The following is a 24211-nucleotide window of genomic DNA, read 5'->3' on the forward strand; positions in this document are numbered from 1 at the left end:
TTATGTGTGATCAGTAGCTTATGCTTTCAGAAGAAAACAATTCTACTTTATCTTTATTAGAATTAAACTTTAAGGCCTGAATTCACTATACATTATTCACACTGTTATGTTTTAAATTGTCAGAGAGGTAATCAATCAGCTCATTAGCTCCAAAATGCATTTAACAGTACATTTTGCTAAGTGTCCATATTAAGAAAATTACAGAAAACCTGGAGCTGTTAACATCCTTTTATCATTGGTTAAGAACTAACAAGTTAGGGCACTGTAATTGTTGTTTAAAAAGAACAAACTGAGAAAAGCCCCCACCTTCCAGCTTTGTCACCCTGGGCTATTAATGCCGTCCAGTTAATGATTCCCCCTTATTTCAATTAGTCTGTTGAGATCTTTCGGAAATCATTTCCAGCTACAACAGAGTTCCTTATTGTGGGCAGCAGCACATGTCAGCTTGGCACAGCTTTTCCTTTTCACAAGTACAAGATGCTTCCTTGCGTAGATACAGAGAGCTATCAAAAACATACTGTGGCTGGATTGAAGAGAAGATTCCGTAGCGCTGGCCATTATTAGTATTTCTAGCCAGCAACATCATGCTGATCTGTAAATTAACATTTTGGGGTTAATGTTTTTAAAGCTCAGTTCACATGCCCACTGTGACAGAGCAATTCCTGTATTTCAGATACAGAGTCTCTCACTCTCATGGCCTATGAGATGAGGTGGCAGCTGGCTGATTTTTATTGCTGGTGAACTCAAACAGGAGACTACTCTTTATGAGACACAATGCAAGCACAAGTAAATATGATGGCTGCATCCTTTCAGAGTGGGTTTTTTTTTGTGTGTGTGTGTTTTTTTCCTCCCCGTTTGGTTTTTTTTCTTCCTTTCTTTTCTAATGCACAAAATGGGCAAATTTAAGTGACATTCAGACTCCTGGCATGTAGGTGAACTCATCCCATCAGTAACACAAATGTCTAGCATTTTTTGTGTCAGGACATCACAGTAGTGAATCACGAGAAAATTCAGGGATTCATCCTGTCTCCTTTCGCAGCAGGGAGACGAATATTAAGAGGGAGGTAAATTTTCTGTTCTCTAAGGTACTGAACATTGAGCAAGGCTGGATATAAGAAAAAGGCGAAATCATTAATCTGAGTAACTCTAGCAGCTCTTATGTAGGATATCCTGCCTTTGTGGCTTCCTTATTAATCTTAACAGTTAGAAGATAAACCACGTTAAATTAAGTGAGAGCATCTCATGAGTTCTGTAGGTGCTCCTGCAAACAGAATTAATACTTTATTTTAAATTATTTTTCCTTAAAGGTTCCCTAGCAGTTTCATTTTTCCTCTACGCTTCATTTGCATCCAGTGTTCTCAGAGAACTTACACTGCCAGGAGTTAAAGAGCATATTGAAAATCAAAAGAATTATGAGGTTCAATAGATCAGCAGTAAGCACCTGACAAAACTATAAAGACAACTGGGCCTTAGAACCGGGCCCCTTTTTAACACCTCTAAATGCTTCCACCTAATTAGGTTCATTTTGTGACAAACAAGAATGAGATTCGATCAGCATTGCTGTTATTTTAGCAGCCAGGTGACAGAACCTAGATGATTTTGTCAAGCATTTAATCAATTTTTAGTTCTGTATTGGCCTCTCCTTTTCAAAGCTCATGGGAGACTACATGCCTCTCGTGAGCTTGAATCATCAAGTTCACCCACAAGTTGCAAGCTAACCTACAGTGGAATCATCATCTTTATAAATAGTTCACATTTTAAAATTGTCATTCTCTCTGGGAGAGGGAGAGGAAGATCATAGCCCATTTGTTTTTTATTTCCTGGAGGGAAGAGGGGAGAAGTGGAAGTCTGTATTTCAGATAAGAGAGACTTCACTCGTAACAGATTGCAATGCCACGTCTGGAAACATGGTCAGTAAACAACAACTACAAGCCCCTACTTGTTCATATGACCAGTATTTTCACTGAAAAATGGAGCAACATCAAAAAGCTAGAAAACAAATGGTCATCCTCAGCTCTGTCAGTGCTGCGGCCGCTGCTCATGCGGGTTTAATCCACCAGACACTTCTTCAGAGCCTACCCTAAGCATCAGTTCAGCAAGAAATCTGGCTCCCGATAGCCAAAGAGTTTAAAATCGCCTTCAAACCGTGCGTAGAGGCGCCTTATGTCTCTCTTGCTAATTCCTGAAAAGTACCGCTCCACTTTCGTTCTGTTGTACACTGTTATTCCCGGCGGAATGGTGGGGTACGACACCAGATGGTCTATGCCGGCCGCTTTCAAGATAAACGGCGCGTCGTCCTCCAGGGTTTCATGGTGCCCAATCACGCTGTACGCGATTTCGCAGGGGGCGCACAGTTCCACGTACGTTACCCAGTGAATGATGTGGTCCCCAAACTGAACATCCAGCCACCGGTGATTTGGGTCGCCCAGGTAGCGCACAAAATCTTCAAACTGCAGCCCTTTGGTCTCTGTGCGATTCTTTCGGTACTTACGAATGATACCGGGAGCGATTTCGTGCCGGTACCAAGGTTCAAAACGAGGATTGTGCACGAACTTGTCTTTGAACGCAGAAATAAGTCTTTCAAATGGATCTCTAACAATAAAAAACTTGAAGTATAAATTCAGTCTAAAGAGAGGAAGGGGGGAAAAAAATTAAAAACCCAAATAATGAAGGAAAAGTATTTAGCAGTCTTTAAAGCACGTTTAGCCAAGTACTTGCAACATGTACACACACAGACCACCCAGAACCACAGAATGTTAGGGGGTGGAAGGGACCTTGAAAGATCAAATCCGATCTCCCTGCCTGAGAAAGATCACTTAGAGTAAGTCACACAGGAACACAGACACAGCAATATGAATCTTACACCATAGTCTATCAATATTCACAGAATCATAGCACCTTAAGAGGTTGGAAGGGATCTCCAGAGACCATCCAGTCCAATCCTCCTGCAAAGGCAGGATCCCCTAGGGTAGTTCGCACAGGAATGCATGCAGGTGGGTTTTGAGTCTCCAGAGAAGGGAGACTCCACAACTTTTTTGGGCAGTTGGTTCCAGTGCTCGGTCACCCTCATCATAAAGTTTCTCCTCATGTTGAGGTGAACCCTTCTATGTTCCAATTTGTAGCCACTGCTCCTTGTCTTATTGCTTTTGACCATTGAAAAGAGATTGGCCTCATCTGCTTGATGCTCACCCCTCAGATATTTGTACAGATTGATAAGAAATCCTCTCAGTCTTATCTTCTTCAGACAGAAGAGCCCCAGGTTTCTCAGTCTCTCTCCACAGGGGAGATGCTCAAGTGCCCAAATTATCCTCAAGGCTCTCCACTGGACTCTTTCTACCAGGTTCCTGTCTCTTTCTGAACTGGGGAACTCAAAATTGGATACAGTATTCCAGGTGTGTTCTCACTAGGGCAGGTTACAATCAATAGGACTAGAAATACTGCTTCTGTTTTTTTGCTAACAGCTTTTACATACAAATACAAGGTGGAAATTGTTAGACTTGATTTTCACATTTTACTCAAATTCAAAGAGCTTACTTTATCCCAATCCATATAAACAGGAGACATAAGATGCTGAAGAGATGCTGAAAGATCTGAGTCAAAGATATTTTTAATGCCATGTGACTAAGCTCAAGGAGCAAAATACACAAAGACATGGAAAAAGTGGCTCAGTGCAGCTGCATTTTTTCACTGGCAGGTAGCTGGGCAAATCACTGCTTAAATTAAAAAAAAACAGCAATTCTGGTATTTTATTTGACGTTTTGTGGTGCTGTCAATAGTGGCCATAATTTTCATGAGATAACAGTTTTCAACAGAATTTTACACTTTGTTATGATACCACTAAGCTGTAATGCTCTGTAGTCAGAGAGTATCTGTAGGAGGAGCAAACTGAGAACAAGTTTATTTCAGTAAACAGCTGAGAAAGGAGATTTACAGCCTGCTTCTCACTGAAATAAGTGGACGGCCTCTCTGCAGCCTCAACAGTCAGTCCTCAAGTTCCCCTGATGTACCCTAACCAGGCAGGCCTGGAGGTCAGCAAACTAGATCAAGCGAATCCATACTGTCCCACTCTCTACATTTTTGGTATTTTGTTACAGAATTCCCAACCAAAACCTTGTTACATACCTTCACACACCTTTTGTGGCAAGCCGACTGCGGCAACCCAAGTCATGAAGACGCTCAACTTCAAGTACCCTAGCTATAGCTCATTCCCTAGGTCAAAAGTTACTCTGGTCTGCAGTCAATCTGACCTCTGCTCCCAGTTAACACCACATGTATAAAGGGCTGACCCTTCAGAATGTCTTAACAGCCATAAAAACTACGCAAGCACAAGCTTGCAAGAGCCTGCTGCCATTTGATGTCCTGTTCTCTCCCTGTTGCCACCCCTTGACAGTGATTATATACGGCACAGGCTCTAGTAGAGGTGAGAGCAGACAGCCACAACTCTAGCCAATGTAATTTAGAAGGCTCTACTCCAAGAAGTATTTTTTCTGGTCTGAGAAGAACCAGACACATCCAAAGAGGAAGGCAATGGTTAGCTGAATGGACAATACAAATCTATCCTGTTCAATCCTGGTAAGTAAAAATGCCTTCAATGACTTACGTGTACAGTACAGATTTACTGCACAAGGCATCAGGGCGAACCTTCCAATTCAACCTTCCATTCTGAAGGCAAACTATGTAACAACTAGGTATGCAATGAATTGCAGCAACCCTATCCAGAGGCAGTTGATTGGCTCACCTATCACCGACTACACTGGTGTTCTCCAAAGCCAGTAGGGAGGTAGTGACAGCAACATCTGTGAGGATAACAGGATATTGCCATAAAACAAGTGATGAAGCAGAAACCCTCTCATCCTCATTTCCAGACGTATACTTCAATGGTACTCTTTATTGTCCATAATACCACTGACTCCAAACCACTTCCCACCTTTGGCAAGCCATTTCTTACCGTTTTTTAATTTCAGAGTCACTGAAGGAGGACAGGCGTGGAAGGCCATTCTTCTCATGGTCATGTACAATATTTTCTGGGATATCTTCTATGGAAGAAAATGCTCCTAGACAAATCAAAAAGAGAGAGCAACTGAGTCTTTCAAGAGGGGGAGGGAAAGTGAGCACAAGCAAGCATGTCTGTCTTTGGCTGACAGCTTTTTATTTTATCTTCCTCTTATTCCTAGCATTTACAGTTACTATGTTTAAAGCTGTTAAAATAATGAAAGATTCTGACCGTGAAGCTAAACACTGCTAAAAATCTTTAGGGTATGTGACATCAAGGTCCAGGATCAAATGGCCTCAAGACTCTCGTAAGAGCACATTATGCAAATTGCATTGGTAATTATGTCTAAGCCTCTAGGAATCTCCCCACCTCCGTGTCCCCATTCTCTTTCTCTCTTTCTCTTTCCCTCTGCCTATGCATATAAATGGAGAAAGACTTCGAGGATTAACTCCAAAGAAAGAACCAGCTTTTTGGATGAGTTTCTACTACCAACAGAAAATAAATGCTGTGGGCTGCTTTTGGAACTGCTTCAACACAAAAGCTCTATGCTGTCAGGGTCCATGAAGTTCTTTTTAATGATTATGTTGCACTGTAGCAAAAATTCTGATCATACAATACCACACAGAACAAAAAGTACTGAAATTAAGAATAGAAAGCCTCCAGATATTTATTTCTGCAAGCACATACGCTGACAAGAAAAATAATATCACTAAATGCTGATGCATGTATTTTAAGATACAGATCCTGGAAGTTTTTATGACCTTCAGAAATATCTCATGTGGGCCCCTTAGGATTTAGGCAGAAGCCTTCACCCAGCAGTATTATTTCAACCTGCAAAAAGAACAGGGGGAATACAAAACAAGGTCTTTAAGTTTTCACCTATGGTGTTCCCTGTTGTGAAATTGTAGTGAATAATGCACACTGCTCAGTTTCTGTATTTTGTAATTTTCTGGGTGGTAGTGGTGGTTGCATTTTAATCCTTGTTTTCTAATTATTATATCTGATATTCTAGGTGAAATTATACATGGACAACAGAGGTCAGATTAGACAGCTTCAGAAATATTGCATTCATCCAGAGCAGAGATTCAGTACAGCAGGTGCAGTTAGCTTTACCCTAGTACCACAGCTGTAATTTTTCCACCCTGAAACTCCAAATAGCACTTTGGTATTTGGATGTAACCCCCTCAAGTATCAGTTCTACCTGGTGAAACTACCCAAAGAGAAGAAAGTTAGGTCAACTGTCAGTGGTAGTCTTCAGCAGCAGCTAACTGTACATTGGCAGCCCAAGGCAGAGAGATCAGTGTTCACATGGAAACAAATTTTTGTCCTTATTCAACATGCCAGAACTAGGAAGTTCAAAGGAACAGGCTCCCTGCTGGTAAGACATGAGCTATCCTCCACTTCACAGAGTAAATACATCCTTGCCTGTCCCTAGTTGCTCTTTGCATGCTATCTGTGTTACATTCTGATAAGAGCAGGTACTTTTAATGCACTCAGCAAGTTCCATACTTAATACCTTCTTGGCGCATGGCTTTCATAGGTATTTAACACACATGCACATATCTATGTGTGTGTGTATATCTTTGCTGGATTTTCAGTTCCCATCCATGCACCACAGTTGATGTTTTCAAAGACATGCTCCTTGCAATGAAAGTTTTACTGAAGAACATGGTTCCTTTGCCAATTTGTGGCTGTTTCATTCTGGGTGTGCAAGCTATTCCACGCAAGGTAAAGAAAACACAAACACAAATGCAGAGCTAGTTGTTGACAGGGTGCTTCTAAAGAGAAAGCTGGGCTTATAATGATCACATTATGCCCACATCTTGGGAAGATATGCCACCTGCAACACCACAGAAGAACCTCAACTTACCTGACTATGTATAACAAATTCACAGGCCTGGCACATGGACAGAAAGGAGGATCTTATGTCCAACAAGGGTATGCTAAGTTAAATAAGATCCTGTTATGTGTGCCAAGTAGTTGTACAGTAGACAACCTTGAGGAAACTACTTATTTTTATTGGCATACCACGCTACTAGAAGAGTATGGCTGCCTACATAGACAGGCAGTGTTGACCCTGTAGATCATTCTGAAAACACTCTAGTGCCTTTACTCCTCCTTCTACATTCTTTTAACCAAACTACTGCCTTAAGCACCTCAGAATTTTCCTAACTCCTATGACAGCTCACTGACAGCACATACATAAGATTTCCATAGCACAGACCAACAGCGACTCCTGAGTTTTAACTAGTTTTCTTCATGGGTAAATACCTCTACTTAAAAGTCAGTCACCTTCAGCCAGAAATCTCGTATTATTGTTTCTTAGGGAATTGTGTTACCTTGTAGTTTACTTGTTCGAAATACTCTTAGTGCTACTCCTTCAAAGAGAACAAATCTACTTAACACATGCACATGAGTACTTTTCCGTGACTCAAAGTACTATTGAGCCAAGTAATAAGAATCTTCATTTTCACAGAAAGAACAGGTATACTTGCTTTAAGGTGTTCTGAAAGGACTAGAAGCAACTGGGAAGAAGGAAAGGCTGACATTAATTATCAGTGTGCAGAAAAGAGAAAGAGTATGTTTTTGTGTTGTCCCAGATGTACAAAAGAAACCCATATACCCACAGCAGAGCAGGTACCATTTAAAACGATCAAGACTTTTTTCCACTGAGTGTTGCCCACTTTTGGCGTCTGACAAAACAGGATCTTGTGCTTGTCACACACAAATATTCGGTCCAAGACGAATTTGGAAACGGAAGTGTGAGAGAGATTTTTCAGTGCAGTGTCTCTGCAGACATTCCTGAGAAGCTCAAGTCTTTCCATATGAACCAGGGGCTGGCGGACCAAATTTCCAGAAAAAGCTTTTCCAGTTGGCTTGATGAAATACAGAGGGGAAAGGAAAAAAGAGAAAAGAAAGAAAAAGTGCAACAATTTAGTTTTCAGATCAGATTCTGAAGTATAGAAATCCCTAAACTGTGCATCTTAACGACTCCCGGATTCACAATTAAAACATTGCTATGTATTAACAGAGTAGCACACAAATTCCTTCCTGTGTTGTTTCTGTACACATTGGTTTGACCCTTAAGTCATTATCTGGTAGTAGGCAGTACTGACAACTTTTCCATACAACAATTTAAGTCCACTGCAGATGAGCAGAGTCTTGTGTGGATAAAACATGTCTTGACCAAATGTTGGAACTATCGCAAAACTTGACCTGGTAAGAAAGCTTCTGAGGGACTTGGTACAGAAATTTCAAGTGAAATTAAGATTTCATTTCTAGGAAGACAGGGATTAGGGATGCTGACCCATCTGGACAGAAATAAGAAATTACACAGACATTCAGTGTTTCCATATATCCAATATGCCACAAAATTAAATGGACAAAAACTCACACAACAAGCTTCAGTGCCTACTGTGGCAAAGAGGAGTAATAGGCAGAATTCCTCTCCCTAAAAATGAACTGTTTAATATGTCTAATTTTTCTGAGACTAAGTCAGAAACCAAATCCATCTCTGTCTCATTAGTGCGGACAGAGGAGCAAACAGTTTGTGTGATTAGCAGGTGATGGGAAACTTGAAATTTCTATTGACAAATCTTTCCCTTCTACTAATTGACTTATGTGGCTGTCAATCCCTAATACCAATGCAGACTATGGAATGTAATGACTGGGAACAGCCCTGTAGAAAAGGACTTCAGGGTACTGATTAATGAAAAATTGAATATGAGCTGAAAATGTGCAGCTGCAGCCCGAAAGCCAACCATATCCTGGCCTGAATAAAAAAAGAAGCATAGCCAACAGGTCAAGGGAAGTGATTTTGCCTCTCTACTCCACCCTGGTGAGAGCCCACCTGGAGTACTGCATCCAGCTCAGGAGGTCCCTGTACAGGAAAGACATAAATCTGCTGGAGCAGGTCCATATAAAAGCCATGAAAATGTCCCAGCCCTCAGAATATTTTTCCTATGAAGAAAAGCTGAAAGAGTTTGGGTTGCTCAGTCTGGAGAGGAGGAGGCTCCAAGAAGATCTTACTGCAGACTCTCAATGCCTAATTTTGTAGGCGAGAAAGGCTTACAAGAAAGACAGAGTTTTTACCAGGGCCTGCAGTAACAGGACAAGGGGTAATGGTTTTAAAGTGAAAGAAGGTAGATCTAGATTACCTATTAGGAAAAATGTTTGTCCTGTGAGGGTGGTGAGACACTGGAAGGTGTTTCCCAGAGAAGCTGTGGATGTCCTCTTGTTGAAGGTGTTCAAGGTCAGGTTGGAGGGAGGACTTTGAGTGACCTGATCTAAGGAAAGATGTCCCTGTCTGTGTCAGAGGGGTTGAGCAAGATATCTTCAAAGGTCCCACCTAACCCAACCCATTTGGTGATCCTATCATTTTAGGCACAGCATCCACGCTATATATAAAAAAGCAAAGATTTCCTTTTGTGGTCATCCTCCATGAGAAAAAAAAAATCTCAGTCTGCTTTTTCTGTTTGTTACTTTTCTCCAATATCCCCTGGTCAGAATGTAATTTGAATAGCCTGACAGGTTGTTTAGCTGTCAAAACACTTCTTTCTGCATGAAATCAGGATTGATATTATTGTTCTGTGTATCATGCCATCAGGAAATCAGAGGGAATGATTTTTAATCCAGAAACCTTATTATCCTCTTCCATACAAGTAAAGGAAGGCATTAAAATTCACTACACAGATCTGCCAGCCTCTCACTGAACAAAGTGTTTGTCCCAAGTATTTTGAGGATAACTTAAATTTCAGAGGTTTTACACACAAAACCAGAATGTGTTGCATGTATACAAGAAGCTACCTTCTGTACTGTATCACAAAAACATTTGTAAATATAGGATGACTTTTGTAAGCAATGGAGAAAAAAAATCTGCCTTAGCCCCACTGTGCAACTAACTTCAAAGTTACATTTGCATAAAAGATTTTCAGAATTTCCCTGTAAATTAGCAAGTACCACATTTGTTCTGCTTTATTGCTGCAAGTGCAGAACTATGCATCTAAAGGATCGACTGCTATTGAATACTATTGTGCTCATGTTCAACTTTGGGAAACACACTGAGGTGTGAAGCACAGAGAGCACAAAACACTAAAAAGAAATGGAGACCTGATAAAAAGAATCTGTCAGATTGGGCAGAGAACTAAGAGAACAGACAATACACAGGCTTGCCCTCAAGAAGCACAACCCTGGTGACTATGGCAAGGCAGAATACAAGCAATCCAAAATTGGGCCATTATATGAAAAAGGCCAGCAAAACTGACTGTCCTGATTTGCTAAAGAAGAATTGTAACAGTTTTCTCCTAGAAATGGAAACACATTAAGCTGAATCATTCAGATGAAACAAGAGAGCAGGTTACCATAACAAACTAGCTTTGTGAAGCTAAAATGAATTCTGCTGGCTCTATCTAAATAGAACAGTCTGAATAAATAATTCCTGTCTAGCAATTCCTTTTAACAACAGGAAGCCCTTCCTTAATCTCTCTTTTCGCCCCCACTCTTAACACACACACACAACCCTTATCTCAATAGTATGCACCTGAAAATCTTCAGGCCAATGTTTTTCTGCTGGCATATGTACCTCCTCCACTTTTGTCATGGCTGTCAGTATCAATGGCTCTTGCTTGGCACCATAGCCTAAAGAAGAGAGAGAGATAACAGCATTACAGAAGGTGGAGAGAAGGCAGCTATTTCTGCTTTACAACTAACACAACGGAACATCACTTTCTGTATTAAGCTTACAAAACATCAGGATTTGTTTTCAAAAGGGAAGATGCTAGACAAGACATGAGACAGGCTATGAATATTTTAAAGGATGTACTCTATGAGAATTCTAGATGCAAGTTCTGTTGAGTTTTATCACAGAAACACATCCATTGTCTTTATTTTGGTCTTTTTTAAAACTAAATGTGCAAAAAGACAGGCAAATCATAAATCCAAATGTTACAATTGGTAGACAGTTGAGCATATCTATAGGAACTTGATGGTAAGAATTTTTTATTTTTCAAACTATGTAAGGAAAATTAAAAATCAATCTATCAGGTTTCTCCCTCTCCTCAAGACAAGTTTCTTCTGCAAATTTTTGGACATTACCATTGTCATTAACAATCAACTTTTATTGCTTTGGTGGTCTAAGTAAACATTTCTAATGAGTAATGGATCTACACTGGAGCACAGGAATTTTCACTCCAACGTGAGGTAAAAAATCTTTACTGTAAGGGTGAAGGAGCACTGCAACAGGCTGCCCAGACAGGCTGAGGAGCCTCTTCTCTAGAGACTTTCAATACCTGTCTGAACACATTCCTGTGTGACTTGCAGACGGGTTGGACTCAATCTTTCCTTCTATCCCCTACTATTCTATGATTCTATTTCTGGTCAGATGGTCTTCATTGAAGATTGCCACAATGCAAGAACAAACTCAACTGACACTCTTTCTTTTTTAATGACTTTGAGGCAGCTAATAGTTTGAGACCAAATTAAAGTATGCAAGGGAAGACACCTTTATTCCTTTTGCAATTGGTATGCTACAGGAAAACTGAAAATAACAAAAGGCTGTAGTTTTACTTTCCATGTTGCAGAAAGATGGAAAATAATTTGAAGGAGCTTTCTCTAACCACAAAGCAGAAAGAATGTGATTTCTCCCTGAAAATCTACTTCCATACATATCGGACTACTTTTCCCTTCATATAGTTTCTTCTATGAATAATCTTTTTTTCAGCTGCATCCATAGTGGCTTACTGTTTCACAGTCAAGAAAACATACAAACTGCATATGTCTTTTTTTTCTTAGCAAAGCTCTGCCTACACTGGATTTTAACCAAGAGCATGCATGGAAAAGCAAATTAAAACATAAAATAATGTAAGCATGCAAGTTATCAGATACAGTATATGTTGTGCACAGATCTATTTCACAGTTTCTTTATGTAAAATCAAAATAATCTGATTCACTGAAAGATCAGTTAAAATACCTTCCACTGTCATTGAGTAAAAGCATGCCTGCAGCTGTTACAAGATAATGGACAGAATCTTGCTTTTCCTTACTAAGAAGTTCTTATTGCTCACTTACCCAAGACTTCAGTAAAAGGCTTAAACAAAATAACACTGATTCATTAAGCAACTGTTGATTTTGTTCTAGCAGCTAAGTAGATACATCCAAATAAGAAAAAATTCTGACAAGACATATTTTATGAAGTCTAGAAGAGTTCCTTCAGGGATGGCCATCTCCTTAAGACCCTCTACAAAATTCTGTTAGTACATTCAAATTACTTCCCTTCATTAATTTTAGTTCAAAGACTGGCATCTCCAACATATACATACACTTCAACAGTCATGCCTTTGCAGAACTGAGTCTAAGGAACTGTGCCACTTTCTGCTCAGAGAACTATTCAAAGATAAAGGAATATTAATCACAGACACCCAAACTAAAAATGAGGGAAAAATAAGAATAAAAAGCAAGTAAGTGCCAACAGTGTACTCTAGCAGTTTTGGGGGTTTTTAGCTACATTTTAATCCTCCTGACATAATCTGATTGAAAGAACCTTTCAAAGACTAGCTGAGCTGGGAAACAAGACTTGGTGAAGAAGGAAATACTGGACGACTTAACTAAGTAACATAAGACCAGCTTATTTGCAGATGTAGTAGGTCTCAAAACCAGCTAGGACCAAGGAAAGCTAAGTTAGCCCACAGTTCTTCTCTGTAATACTTAGCAAACCTCCACACAGAAGTATGCTATTTGAAACAGTACATCTGTTTTTTCACTATCAAGTCATTGAAACAAATGGCACTAGTGACATCAGTGCTTCAAAAGTTACACAAGCAGAAGATGCAGAAATACATATTTCTTAGGACTTATGGTCATGCTATTACCTTCTACCCTAAACTCTCTGTAGGATGGCTTTGTAACAGGAGCTCCTCAGCAGACAGTAAACTGTAGCATGCTGTGTGGTATCATCAAATGGCTTGAATTCCTCCTCAGCTTAATACCATCTAGGCTACTTAAGCTAAGCAAGAGCCTGTAAGCTGTTTGTCAGTCAAACAGTAGAGGACAAAAATGAATGCAAGAAGCAGAGCAGAGGTGGCTAGGCTAAGTGCACGGAAAATCAAAGGAAACTTTCTGCAAGTTTTATGTAATACTGCAGTCACAGGACAAGGAGTCACAAGAGGACAGAAACTAGTACCGCGTGAAATGCACTCTTAATTCCTCATCAGCCTCCTTTGTCTCTAAACAGGTAATTCTGGTCTGTTGTTTTGCACGTGACCTCTAGTAGATCAAGATACTGAAACGGAGTTAATTTGAGAAAGCAGACGTCACAAGGCAGTACTGCCGAAAGTCATTCCCTCTGTTCTTAACTACCAAGGAAAGCAGAAACTGAATATTGGCACCATCACTTCTAGAAAGTTATCTGTTCTGTTGGTAATTCTACTGAAGAAGTGGTAACATGACAACAACTGCTTTGCACAGAAAGCAATTATTCGTTTCCTGTTTCACATCAAACACTAAAGCTGAACTTACCATCTGGGTCTTTAAAAGTCAATGTGATAAACTTGCTAGCAACCATGAACATGAATATCACCCAAAAGCATGCAGCTAGCAGCAGCCACTGGTGGTGCATGTTGTCAGACTTGAGCCATACAAAATTCTTGCTTCCTGTTTGAAAGAGGAAAGACAGACATGTTAATTATTTTTGTTCTACTTAAGAAAATACTTTCTATAATCAAAGTGACAAAACCCCAACATGCATTTGTATTATAAATACAGTTGTAGATTTCACTTGACACTTTTTGTCCTTATGGCTACATTTTTAACCAAGGTTAAAGCTGAGGCAACATAACTGCTGGCTACTATCAAAAGAAGGCTTCACTCCTCCTTCACCTTCATGTACACAACCCCACACCCCTTCTTGTGTTAGCAATAGCACTGTTGGACTACTCAGGGATACAGACCAGCAAAAACTTTTCAAAGTCAGTTTATTCCTTTATTTAACATTTCAAGATAGCTCATTTTAAGACAGAAAGGAGAATGAAGAAAGCTCTGCTCTCAATGGTATCTAATCAGCAGATCAAACAAGCTGTAACAGTACTGTTAATTGTCCCAAGTCAACTCCTAACATGAAACACAGACGTCTCACCTGCTCAGACTACATGAACCAGAGTCTGGAAGCTACTAAGCCAGAACATTAAACTTAACAAAAAAAAATCAAATATATTAATGTCTTTTAAATATCTTGTCATTTTATTGCTTCTGAAGTATCAAACAGTTTCAGGAAGGGTGTTTGTTTGTTTTTCCATTGTGGTAAGCACACACTGTGGTAAGTAAAAAGGAGTTCTCATGCACCTGTTGCTGCTACTCTGCAGGTAACCCTTAGAGAGGACTTTCCCAGGAGTGCAGGAAGGGCCATCCAAATAGTTAAGATTGCAGACAGGTACTGACTGAATCCAAGTAAACTGAGGATGAGGACACTGCACAGTATTGCAAACACATGGTGTTTGCCCTATGCTGCAGTCTATTTGCTGTAATCCCCCCCAAAAAAACACAACACACCCTATTTTTTATGGTTAAAAGTTAAGATGCAACACAAGGAAACTAATTTAAAAAAAAGATTTAAGTCCTCAGCCACTAAAAATAAATGTAAAATTTTAAGCTGACATCTAGCATCTGTGAAACCTCCACTGCAAAATTTAAGCTTCTATAAGTTTAAAAAAAAGAACAAGAAAACACTAAGAGCAAACATCACTGCCTGCCTAACAGAACCTGAGAATATCGGACTTGAATATCCTGCATAAACACAGCGCCATTGTCTCAGATGTTGCTGGAGAGATAAGACACTTGAAGGCCTGCACTTGAGAAACCTAAGTGAATCCTTCCTTTTGAGGATACATAAAACACAACTTCAGAATGCTTAACTAAAGGGGATCTAACACAAAAATCTCAATCCATCCTATGCAGCTAGTGCGTGTAGCCTCAGGAAGAACAATAAAAGTGAAAACATCCACGTAACTAGCAATGGGATGAAACTCAGCCCTAAAGTAGCCACACACAACTTCAATCAGAGTCTTCTGTGTGGTTTATGATCACACATTCTATACAGTTACTGGAGTGAGTTGCCAGGGAGTAAAAGAGATACCCTCTTTCCCAACAAAGATTTTAAAATCATGCTAGTTAATATTTCTAAGGAAACTTTGCATTACATATTCCAGTCATATGCCAGGATCCCACCTTCTTCATTTGCACAAAGCTTAAATAAGTGAGTCTGGTTTAGATGTTGTTTCAGTATGCCCACCTGCAACACCAGTACTGCTGCTACAGATGCTGATCATTTTTCCAGCTAGCTTTTCCCTTCCAGCAATGCAAATGTTTCCAGGAAGGGTTCTCACTGTAGCTGACAGAAGCAAAATGTCTTTGAGGCAAGCTGAAAACCTCTGCAGGCAGCCAAACAGCTCAAAACAGATTTGGGACCCTAAGGATGTACACAAAATGGGTGAGAGGAGGAAAAGAACAGCGTACCTCAAATTAAAAAAAAACAAACAAACCCAAACAACAAAACAACATTTGATATGGTATGGCAGTGTTCAGGTTTATTTTTATTTTCTCAGTGCAGTATTTTTCAATTTGGCTTCTGAGAGGTTGTTTTCTTTCCTTCCCTTCCTTTATGATTTATTTTTAAAGTACCTCTCCTAAACCCACTGCTTTTAAGTAAAAATATGCATCAACTGTCATTTGGACAGTTACAGGTGCTGTGATCTCCACAAAGATGATGCTTGTCATCTCCCTTTTGCTGCTGGAATTCCCTAGCTTCCAACTGAACAGGCAATGTCTGAGACATTTAATTCTTCAACATCGAAGACTGCTAGCCAAGAAGGTCAAATAATAAGGCATGAATTCCAGAGCACTGAGCTCTTTTGAAGTAGTTTAGAAGTTATTCTCATCCCACCACTGAGCTAATGCAAAACTTGCCCTAAAATTCATGCTGAAAAACCACTGGGTTTCAAAGGCCCTTGTTTTTCAGCCTGCCACAACATCTGGCAGGGGAGTTTGGACTCGATGTTCTCCTTAGGTCCCTTCCAACCCCTAACATCCTGTGATCTACCATCTCCCATTTAGAACACTGAAATTTATCACTTTTGCTTTCAGACATCACAGTAATTTGGAAAATTTTCACATTCTTACAGGTGAGAGAAACACAAAATTGATGTCAGAACACAAAACATAACAATGATATACTTTTACTTTGTGATTGGCTTTGTTAAAACCATGAGGATCATTCAATGTCTCCAAGGCGGAAGACTAAAAAAAACTTGTAGGGAACACTCTGCAGGTTGAAAACCTCTCTCTGACAGACAGTTGCAGGCTTTTCAGAGATGTAATGAATGGTCTAGGCTACACCCTTCTGTTTAACCCAGCGTATCTGGGACAAATGGCCTTCAACATGCATAACATCCCTGCTAGTCTGCCCGCTTTTATACTGCTAATAGATTCACACCATTCAGTAAGGAATATTGATCTGTGTCCTTTTATGTAATTTATGCATTGGATTTCTAAGAAGTTGTGTAAAACGACATGGGAAAGCAGTTTCCATGTGCTACAACCTGAAAAGTAGTTAGCATGCACAAGACCCTGCTGCCAAATCCTACACTCTAGAGACAGGAGTGCATCTCAGTCAAAGATACCTACAAGCAGCACACTATTTATCTCCATGACTGGACCTGGAGACCAGAAATCGGACGACACTGCTGTCACATCCTTAACAACCACCACCATTACCCTTCAATACATTAAAGCCAAGAGGGAAATACTAAGCAGTTTTGCCTAATCCTGTTTTACAAGCACAGCAGAACTGCAAACGTACTCCTCGATAGAACAGTCTTGTCAGAGCATCTGTCATAACATAACTGCCATGGCTGGCACTGTCAACTGACTTATAGCATCCAAAACAAAGCTACATCTATATCAGCATCTCAGAATCACTATGGTTGGAAGACATTTAAGATCATCAAGCCCAAGCATTACCTAATTCTACAGGCCTCTTCAAAATTATACACAGGTGTAACTCAAACTTAAACTCAACGGATAGCAACATTCTTAAAATAACATGTTTACACTGTTCTTCTTTCTCTAGCTTCTCTAATGCTCTGCTCATTTTCACACAGGGTAATTGCATGTGTCATTGTCCCTCAAATTTTACTACATTTCCATTGCCTCCCCTGTTACTTATTTTCTAGTGAAGACATGTACTATCTTCCTTTTTTTCCTCTTTAGTAGTTCCTTCAGCTTCCAAATGTGTCTTTTGCTTGTCTAAAATATTTTTTCTTTAGAAGATATAAAAAACAACAGACTTTTAAAGCTTTAATCTGTTTTCTCACAATGACATACACAGGGATTTTTCAGGTTAACTCTTCCTATTGCAATTCTACACTTTTTGGAAAGACAAGATCCTCAAATTCCCTCTGTCCGTCCATTCCTCTGCAATTCCTGCACTATTTCCCCAAAGCCAAACAGTCAACTAACCCTCATATCAGCCAGATGCCATTTTCACACGAGGTAAAAAGAGGACTGCAAACACAGGCACAAACATGAACCAAAGATGAACACAAAATGTGGCATACTTGACCTGTGGCCTGCAAGGAACCTGCTCCCTGGAAAGAACACATGTAATCTGAAGAAGACCACTGTCTTCATGTGAATGATGGGACAAAGCACAGAAGATTAAAAGAAGATTAAAACTCAGTGCACAGCCTCTGGCTCTGCAGCTTATGCTGCTTGGACAGGGGCTCCTTAGCAGGTCAGTCCTTGCATGCATTGTGAATGACTGTAGCACGCTAGTAGCCCTGAACTACCAACTGCTTGCACATCAGCACATGAATAATGATATAATTTGAAATGGAACTGGCGATGAAGGCCAAACAACAGCTAGCTGGGATATCTAATGCACTTCTATCAAGGCCTCCTTTGTGTTCTCTCGAAGTTGAGATATGGACAACTTACTGCACTTATAAAAAAACCAAAATGGTCTAAAATCTACCCCACTTTCCTTTGGTAAGTTGTGTGGTGCTACTAAATAAGGTACATTATAACAGGCATTTCTGAAAGCTGGTTCTTTCCTAAGGCTTTCCTCCACCCTGACGACATGCACAGACCTGGCCCCTCTGCTCTTTCAGGCAGCACTGAAGAGCGGGATCCTCCCCGAGCACGCACAATTCACCTGTCAGCGGGAAGAAAACCAACGACCGGAGCAAGTCCCTCTCACTGCGGCGTAATCCACTTTACCCCGGGGCAGGCTCGGTCCGTGCAGGCTCCGCAGCCCCCAGACCGGGAACGGGACCCTGCCTTCCCGCCCAGCACACCCATGCCCGGTACGACAGACACCAGCTCCATCTCCACAGCGTTACCCCCACGCTCTCCACAGGTCGAGACAGCAGCGGGTCCCCTTCTCCCAGCATCGCGGCTTCGTGGGGGCTCCATTCACTGCCCAGGGTGGGGGGGGGAGGGACGGAGGGTATCTGGCCAGGAAGAGGGGACACGGCTGTGGTCTGAGCAGCTGGAGAGAAGCCGAGGCAAAGCTCCCCCCCTATTCCACAAGCCAAGCCGGACTCCGAGCGCACGGATTTGGGCTCAACAAATGTTAAAACTTTTCGCCTTCCGGAGGGGGATGTAGGGCAGGTACTGACAACAGACGCCTGCAACGCCCATTGGCATCTTCAACCGACCGGCCGTAGAAGCCTCTCTCCGGGCCTGCCGGCCGCCGGGCCTCCCTCCCCGGTCCCGACCAAGGCCCCACCCTGGGGTATCGGGCTTCCCCCGCCGTGCCCCCTCCCCAGCGTACCGGCCCTCCAGCGCTGCTCCTGCCGAGGACCCGCCTCACCCGGCGGCGGGGCTGGTCTGCTCCGCCGGCCCCAGCTGCTGGTGCTGCATCCCCCACCGCCCGGCTGCGGGCGGCAGCAGCAACGGCGGCGTTTCCCCACCCCCGCTCAGTCTCTGCTGCTGCTGCCGCTGCCATCATCGCCCGGTCCTGCCGCCGCCGTCCCCTCCATTTCCTCCCGCCGCGGGCAGGCCTCGGCTGCGCCGCCAGTCCCGCCGCTAGGAAAGAGAGGAAGATGAAGGCCGCCGCGGAGACGAGTCGAGTCGGCTCGGTTCCGAAGAGACGCAGCGCCGAGCCCTGCCGCCCGGAGGCGGGGGGGAGGGAGGGAGGATTGCTCTCCTCGCCCCGCCTCACCCCGGCGTGGAGGGCGGTGTTGCAGCTGGTCGCCCTCGGCCCGCGTCTCGTCGCCCAGTCCCGCTGCAAACCTCAGCACCCGCCGTCCCCCAGTGTCTTCCATTTTCCACACGGTAGCTGGTGCTGCCCGGCAGAGCCTACCGCCGCTGCTCCGCCGGACTCACGTACATGCTCCCGTATACCACTATTCGGCTGTGGAGGGTTTTTTACCGTTAGAAGTATCGTTAATAGGTTCCCTAACGCCGTATTTCAGGAAAAGAAGGCTGAAAACGTGACTTTTACGCAACTGCAGGACTCAAACACCCATAAATCCCATCAAAACAAGGTGCTGGTGCTGGGTCTATTTTAAAGAGCTGTTTAAATGAGTCCTTTTGAGCACGTACTGCCGTGCATGGCTGTTGGGATGTATCATGGGGCCCAAAGTGGTGTATCCTAAACTCATGGAGCTGCATTGCCAGAGAAGATGGTCTCAAACGGACTGCTTCTCTGTGCCTCTTGATACTGAAGCAACCATGACAGTCTGCTCCTGGCACTATATGTTGCAGCTCAGGCACTGCTTGGGTGCCTTCACCTGTGCCAACTAAAGGCAGCTGCTGCCGCGTTCACAACTGAGCGTGCAAGGGTGAAGGGGCAGTCACCCAGGAAACATTGGGTGTGCTTGCCCACCCTAACACCACACACAGGCACTCCAAGAGTAACTCACCGAAAGTGGACTCCCACTGTGCCTGCCTTATGAGTGGTGTGTGAGCCACCCTGCTATGGAGCCACCTCTACCAACCACCCGTAGGCAGGGAATGAAGGGAAATTTAGGAATGAAAGGCAGCATAGAATCATAGAATGAACCAGGTTGGAAGAGACCTCCAAGATCATCCAGTCCAACCTATCACCCCGCCCTATCCAGTCAACTAGACCATGGCACTAAGTGCCTCATCCAGTCTTTTCTTGATGAACTGTTGGCACACACCTATCACCAAGAAGACACTGACCACACAGGACACTGTTGGAACTCGGGAGTGGTGATACTTTTCTCTTACCTCTAATCCTGCCTGTCTGGCACTTACTGCCTGCTTTTAGAGTCAATGTATGACCAAAGTGATCTGCACAAACATGTAATTAATAAATCTGTAATCATTCTGGCCAGTTTGGTGTCAATTTACCTTACCTCACTCTCTAAGTATCGCTAAAGAACCTCCTGAGAGCCTTTCTGCTGAGGTTGGGTCGTGACAGCTTCACAGAAATGGAGCTCGAATGGTGGGGCAGGGCCCTTTTGACTGTGCATGGGGGACAGGGCAACACTAGAGCAAAGACACCCCACTTTAAAACTAATTGAACGCTGAGACACTGGGGATCTGTCCTCCAGTATGAAATCTGGTGATGCGACACAAAGGACAGGCTTTATCACCTGACCCCAAAAAATGTGCTCCTGTTTAATGACCCAGCACAAAAACTGTCCTCTTGTGTCTGGCCGCCAGAATTTATTTGCTCACCAGAAAGTGGTAAGTTGAGTGGGAGGCACAGGGAAATCCCACCTTTCAGGTGAAGAGTCAGAGTAAACAGCATACTACAGGCAGTCTTGTGGATAGCCCGAACAGGTATGCTGCGTGAGAAGCAGAAGCCCTTGCTTCCAGCCTTCATCACTTCTTCCACGTCTACATCTTCTTACCAAGTGTATTGTGTCCTTGTAAAGACCCACACAAACAGGGTAAGTTTGAACCAGGTAATGGGAGAGGTGGAAGTCTCAAAATCTACATAAGGAAAAAAACATGACTGAGAAATCTAAGTGTATTTTGAGGCGTCAGGGAATGATCCCTGAATCCCAGACCAAGTGGTCTGATGTCCAGGGGTTGGGCCCCTTTGCAGTAGACTGTTGCAGTTCATGCACTTCACCCTGGGTTTCCTATGAGATCTTGTGTGGATAATGTAAGGCAAAATTGCCAGTTAGTGGATTGTGTGTATATGTAAATACCTAAACCACATCCAATCCCTTGAAACTGACTTGCTGTAGAATATTTGAACCCTAACAAAATCATGGCTTGAACACTAATAAAGTCCATGAAGAGCACAGGGGAGCTTGCTGCAGGATCAGGACAACAGTTCAAAATGAGACAAATTCAGGAAAGGCAGAATTATATAGTGGCAGTTTCTGTTTGTCTCTGTGGTTTGGTTACCAATTAATGAATATAATCAAAAAAAGTAGAGTCCAAAATGCTTTAACAGCTAAAAAATATGTTGTAAATTCGTTAGAGTCCAAATCAAAACTGATAAAAGCGAGTTTAAACTAGTGCTTCTTCTAGAACAAGGAAGAAGAAACATAGACCAGGCAACCTTAACTTAAATATTCATTCACCTCATGCACTTCCCAACCTCTCATTTTATAGTCTGTGTTACTGTACAGAGCTTGCATTTGAGACTTTTTCACACGGACACACACTTAACTTGTATAGTTTCCATTCCTGAGTAGCAGGCAGTAGGACTCTGTGCTACATTAGATATCTCATTGAATGACCAAGTGGCAGCTCTCCTCCCTGTTAGAGGAGGATCTGGTCTCTCTGATTGATGCCTTTCCAGATGTGACTACCATGGTGCACTATGCTGCAGTCTGGCCAAGGAAGTTCAAGGATACTGTCATTGATATGGATGCTGTACACACACAAACTACTGCAGATGCATTAACAATTATGCATCCAGTGATACACTGGTAACTGCTAGTCAACAGTGAGGAGCTGAGACGCTGGTTTAACTGGGAACCAGTGACCAAAACCCAGTAGTCAGAAACTCAAGTTCTCTGCCTGACTCTAGGTTTATACCTTGGGACACCTCATCCTTGTTCTTTCCTTCTACCTGTGAAGCAGAAATGATGAGAGTGATGGTTACCTTATTGGGAAAGTACATTGGAAATCTGTGGCTGTTACTAGCTTGAGTCTCTCATCAGCTAATAAGTTTCTTCTTTCTTCGGGCTTCAGAGTGATGACTACAATTGCAGCCATGCACAGATTTCTTAATAAGCAGTCTCCAGCTGTGGAAACAATTCCTGCCACATTATCATCCTCAGCCCAAGTATTTTAAGCTTTCAAGTATGTTGTTACTGACATGTATAATAATTAATCCAGTATAAAAAGAACTGATTTTCCAAACTAAGCACAGTTAATAAGCTTTGTTGGCCTGAAAGTGTCTGATGAAGTTGAAGAATGTGTTGCACAGGCAACTGTACGTTTGGATTATTACAGTCACTAGTTCAGGCCAACAGGATTCGTGCTGGTGCTAATGCTAAACTGCACTGGGATTTACTGTGTTAAATAGGCAGCAAAACCAGTCTTTAAATGTGGGCTAGTTTTAATAATAGAAAAATTTTACACTGCCAAAGCAATATAAAAGACAGTTTTACTCTCCTCTCTCTGGGACTCTCTAGAGTGACTGCAGCTTCTTCAGAGATATGCTGCTGAAACCCCTGGGAATGATACACCCATTTTTCTCTATGGACATGGGCCTAAGTTGGAAAATGCCATCTTTATAACATATAATTTTTATGCCATTACGAAAGTGTTGGGGTTTTTTTTAAAATGTCCTAATAACATGTATATCTTTATTGCAGACTGGATATTTCTTCCCAAAGATTCTTACTGGAAAAAGATCTACATGCGCAGCTTGACCAGTCAGGAAGAACAGGTGTGGCACTGGACACCTGAGCTGCAAGAGCACAGTCAGGCATTTAAAGAAATCAGTCAGAGGCAGGCTGTCTTGACTGCCCTCAGTATGAGTTAATTCTAAATAGAGTTTAAGCATATTGATATGTTTAAATAAGCCCCTGTCTTGGACAAGATAAGTAATCATCCGTGCCACAGTTTGCATTTAAACACATCCAGCCTAATCACACTGAAAACACCCTCATTTCCCTTCAGCAGAAGCATAGGCTTACCCATATTGTTGAACTTAACGTTTATTTTTGGCTCTTTGCAGTTATTTCAGGTTTTAATCCAATGCCAATTACTGGGATTAATCTTTGTAGCCCTTTTAGTCATGCTTTGCCTCCATAGGAGTTGACCTTAAGACAAGTCACCTGTTCAGCATCAAGTACTCAGGAAGAATGAATCTTATTTACACTGGCAGGAGCACATGCTTTTCTTAGTGCAGTGCCACTGTCAGTGAAATCACTGATCTGCTTCATGGCTGCGTTTCTGAGGCACAACTGATCTTCAGAATCATAGAATCATAGAATCAACCAGGTTGGAAGAGACCTCCAAGATCATCCAGTCCAACCTAGCACCCAGCCCTATCCAATCAACTAGACCATGGCACTAAGTGCCTCATCCAGGCTTTTCTTGAAGACCCCCAGGGACGGTGCCTCCACCACTTCCCTGGGCAGCCCATTCCAATGCCAATCACTCTCTCTGGGAAGAACTTCTTCCTAATATCCAGCCTATACCTACCCTGGCACAACTTGAGACTGTGTCCCCTTGTTCTATTGCTGGTTACCTGGGAGAAGAGGCCACCCCCCACCTGGCTACAATGCCCTTTCAGGTAGTTGTAGACAGTAATAAGATCACCCCTGAGCCTCCTCTTCTCCAGGCTAAACAGGCCCAGCTCCCTCAACCTCTCCTCATAGGATTTGTGCTCCAGGCCCCTCACCAGCTTCGTTGCCCATAGGAGATCTCTTCTGTACAAGTACCTTGCAGATACGGCACCTCTGGCATGTAATACATTTATTAGAGCATGATCTTCATGATCTAAGTATGATACAGAAATGAATATATATTTCCTGGATTATTTTTTAATATAAAATAGCTTTAGCAAGGATTGACCTGTAAAGGGGTATGTCTAAAATAGCTGGTCTATAGGAAAGACAGAGCTGTGTGGAGGGACTGGGGAGCCTTGGTACTTGTATCTGCAGCAAAATCAGACTGGCTCTAGTGGAGGCAAGATTGGATCTGTGGGTAGCAAATAAGACTTATTTTCATTTGAAGATTAAGTCAACTTTTTATTTCAGGGTAGAAGCAGCTTTTATCTCATGG

The 24211-nt window shown here is 42.2% G+C and overlaps 1 protein-coding gene across 3 annotated transcripts; it reads right to left on the bottom strand.

The window, feature by feature from the left end:
- On the bottom strand, window positions 1-19135 carry CHST10 (carbohydrate sulfotransferase 10). Of its 3 annotated transcripts, none has more exons than XM_064143591.1 (6): window positions 18813-19135; window positions 13505-13639; window positions 10533-10630; window positions 7635-7869; window positions 4949-5054; window positions 1-2625 (listed from the first exon to the last, which is right to left on the bottom strand). In XM_064143591.1, the coding sequence occupies exons 2-6, from the start codon at window positions 13602-13604 to the stop codon at window positions 2088-2090; spliced, it is 1077 nt and encodes a 358-aa protein (XP_063999661.1). In that variant the 5' UTR covers window positions 13605-13639; window positions 18813-19135; the 3' UTR covers window positions 1-2087. The 3 variants fall into 3 exon arrangements, with proteins under 3 accessions (XP_063999661.1, XP_063999659.1, XP_063999658.1); XM_064143589.1 differs by lacking the exon at window positions 18813-19135 and adding an exon at window positions 15273-15421 and having other exon boundaries at window positions 10575-10630; XM_064143588.1 differs by lacking the exon at window positions 18813-19135 and adding an exon at window positions 15273-15419.
- Window positions 19136-24211: the final 5076 nt, after the last annotated feature.

Source organism: Pogoniulus pusillus, chromosome 5 (genome assembly GCF_015220805.1).
Source record: "Pogoniulus pusillus isolate bPogPus1 chromosome 5, bPogPus1.pri, whole genome shotgun sequence".
Lineage (NCBI taxonomy): Eukaryota > Metazoa > Chordata > Aves > Piciformes > Lybiidae > Pogoniulus > Pogoniulus pusillus.

Excerpts from the sequence above, each read along its gene's own strand:
- CHST10 (XM_064143588.1), bottom strand. The coding sequence starts at position 15,309 with ATGATCAGCATCTGTAGCAGCAGTACTGGTGTTGCAG. Across the intron at positions 13,640-15,272 it reads CAGCAGTACTGGTGTTGCAG|GAAGCAAGAATTTTGTATGG; the intron begins GTGGGCATACTG and ends TCTTTCAAACAG. Across the intron at positions 2,626-4,948 it reads GACTCTGAAATTAAAAAACG|ACTGAATTTATACTTCAAGT; the intron begins GTAAGAAATGGC and ends TCCTCTCTTTAG.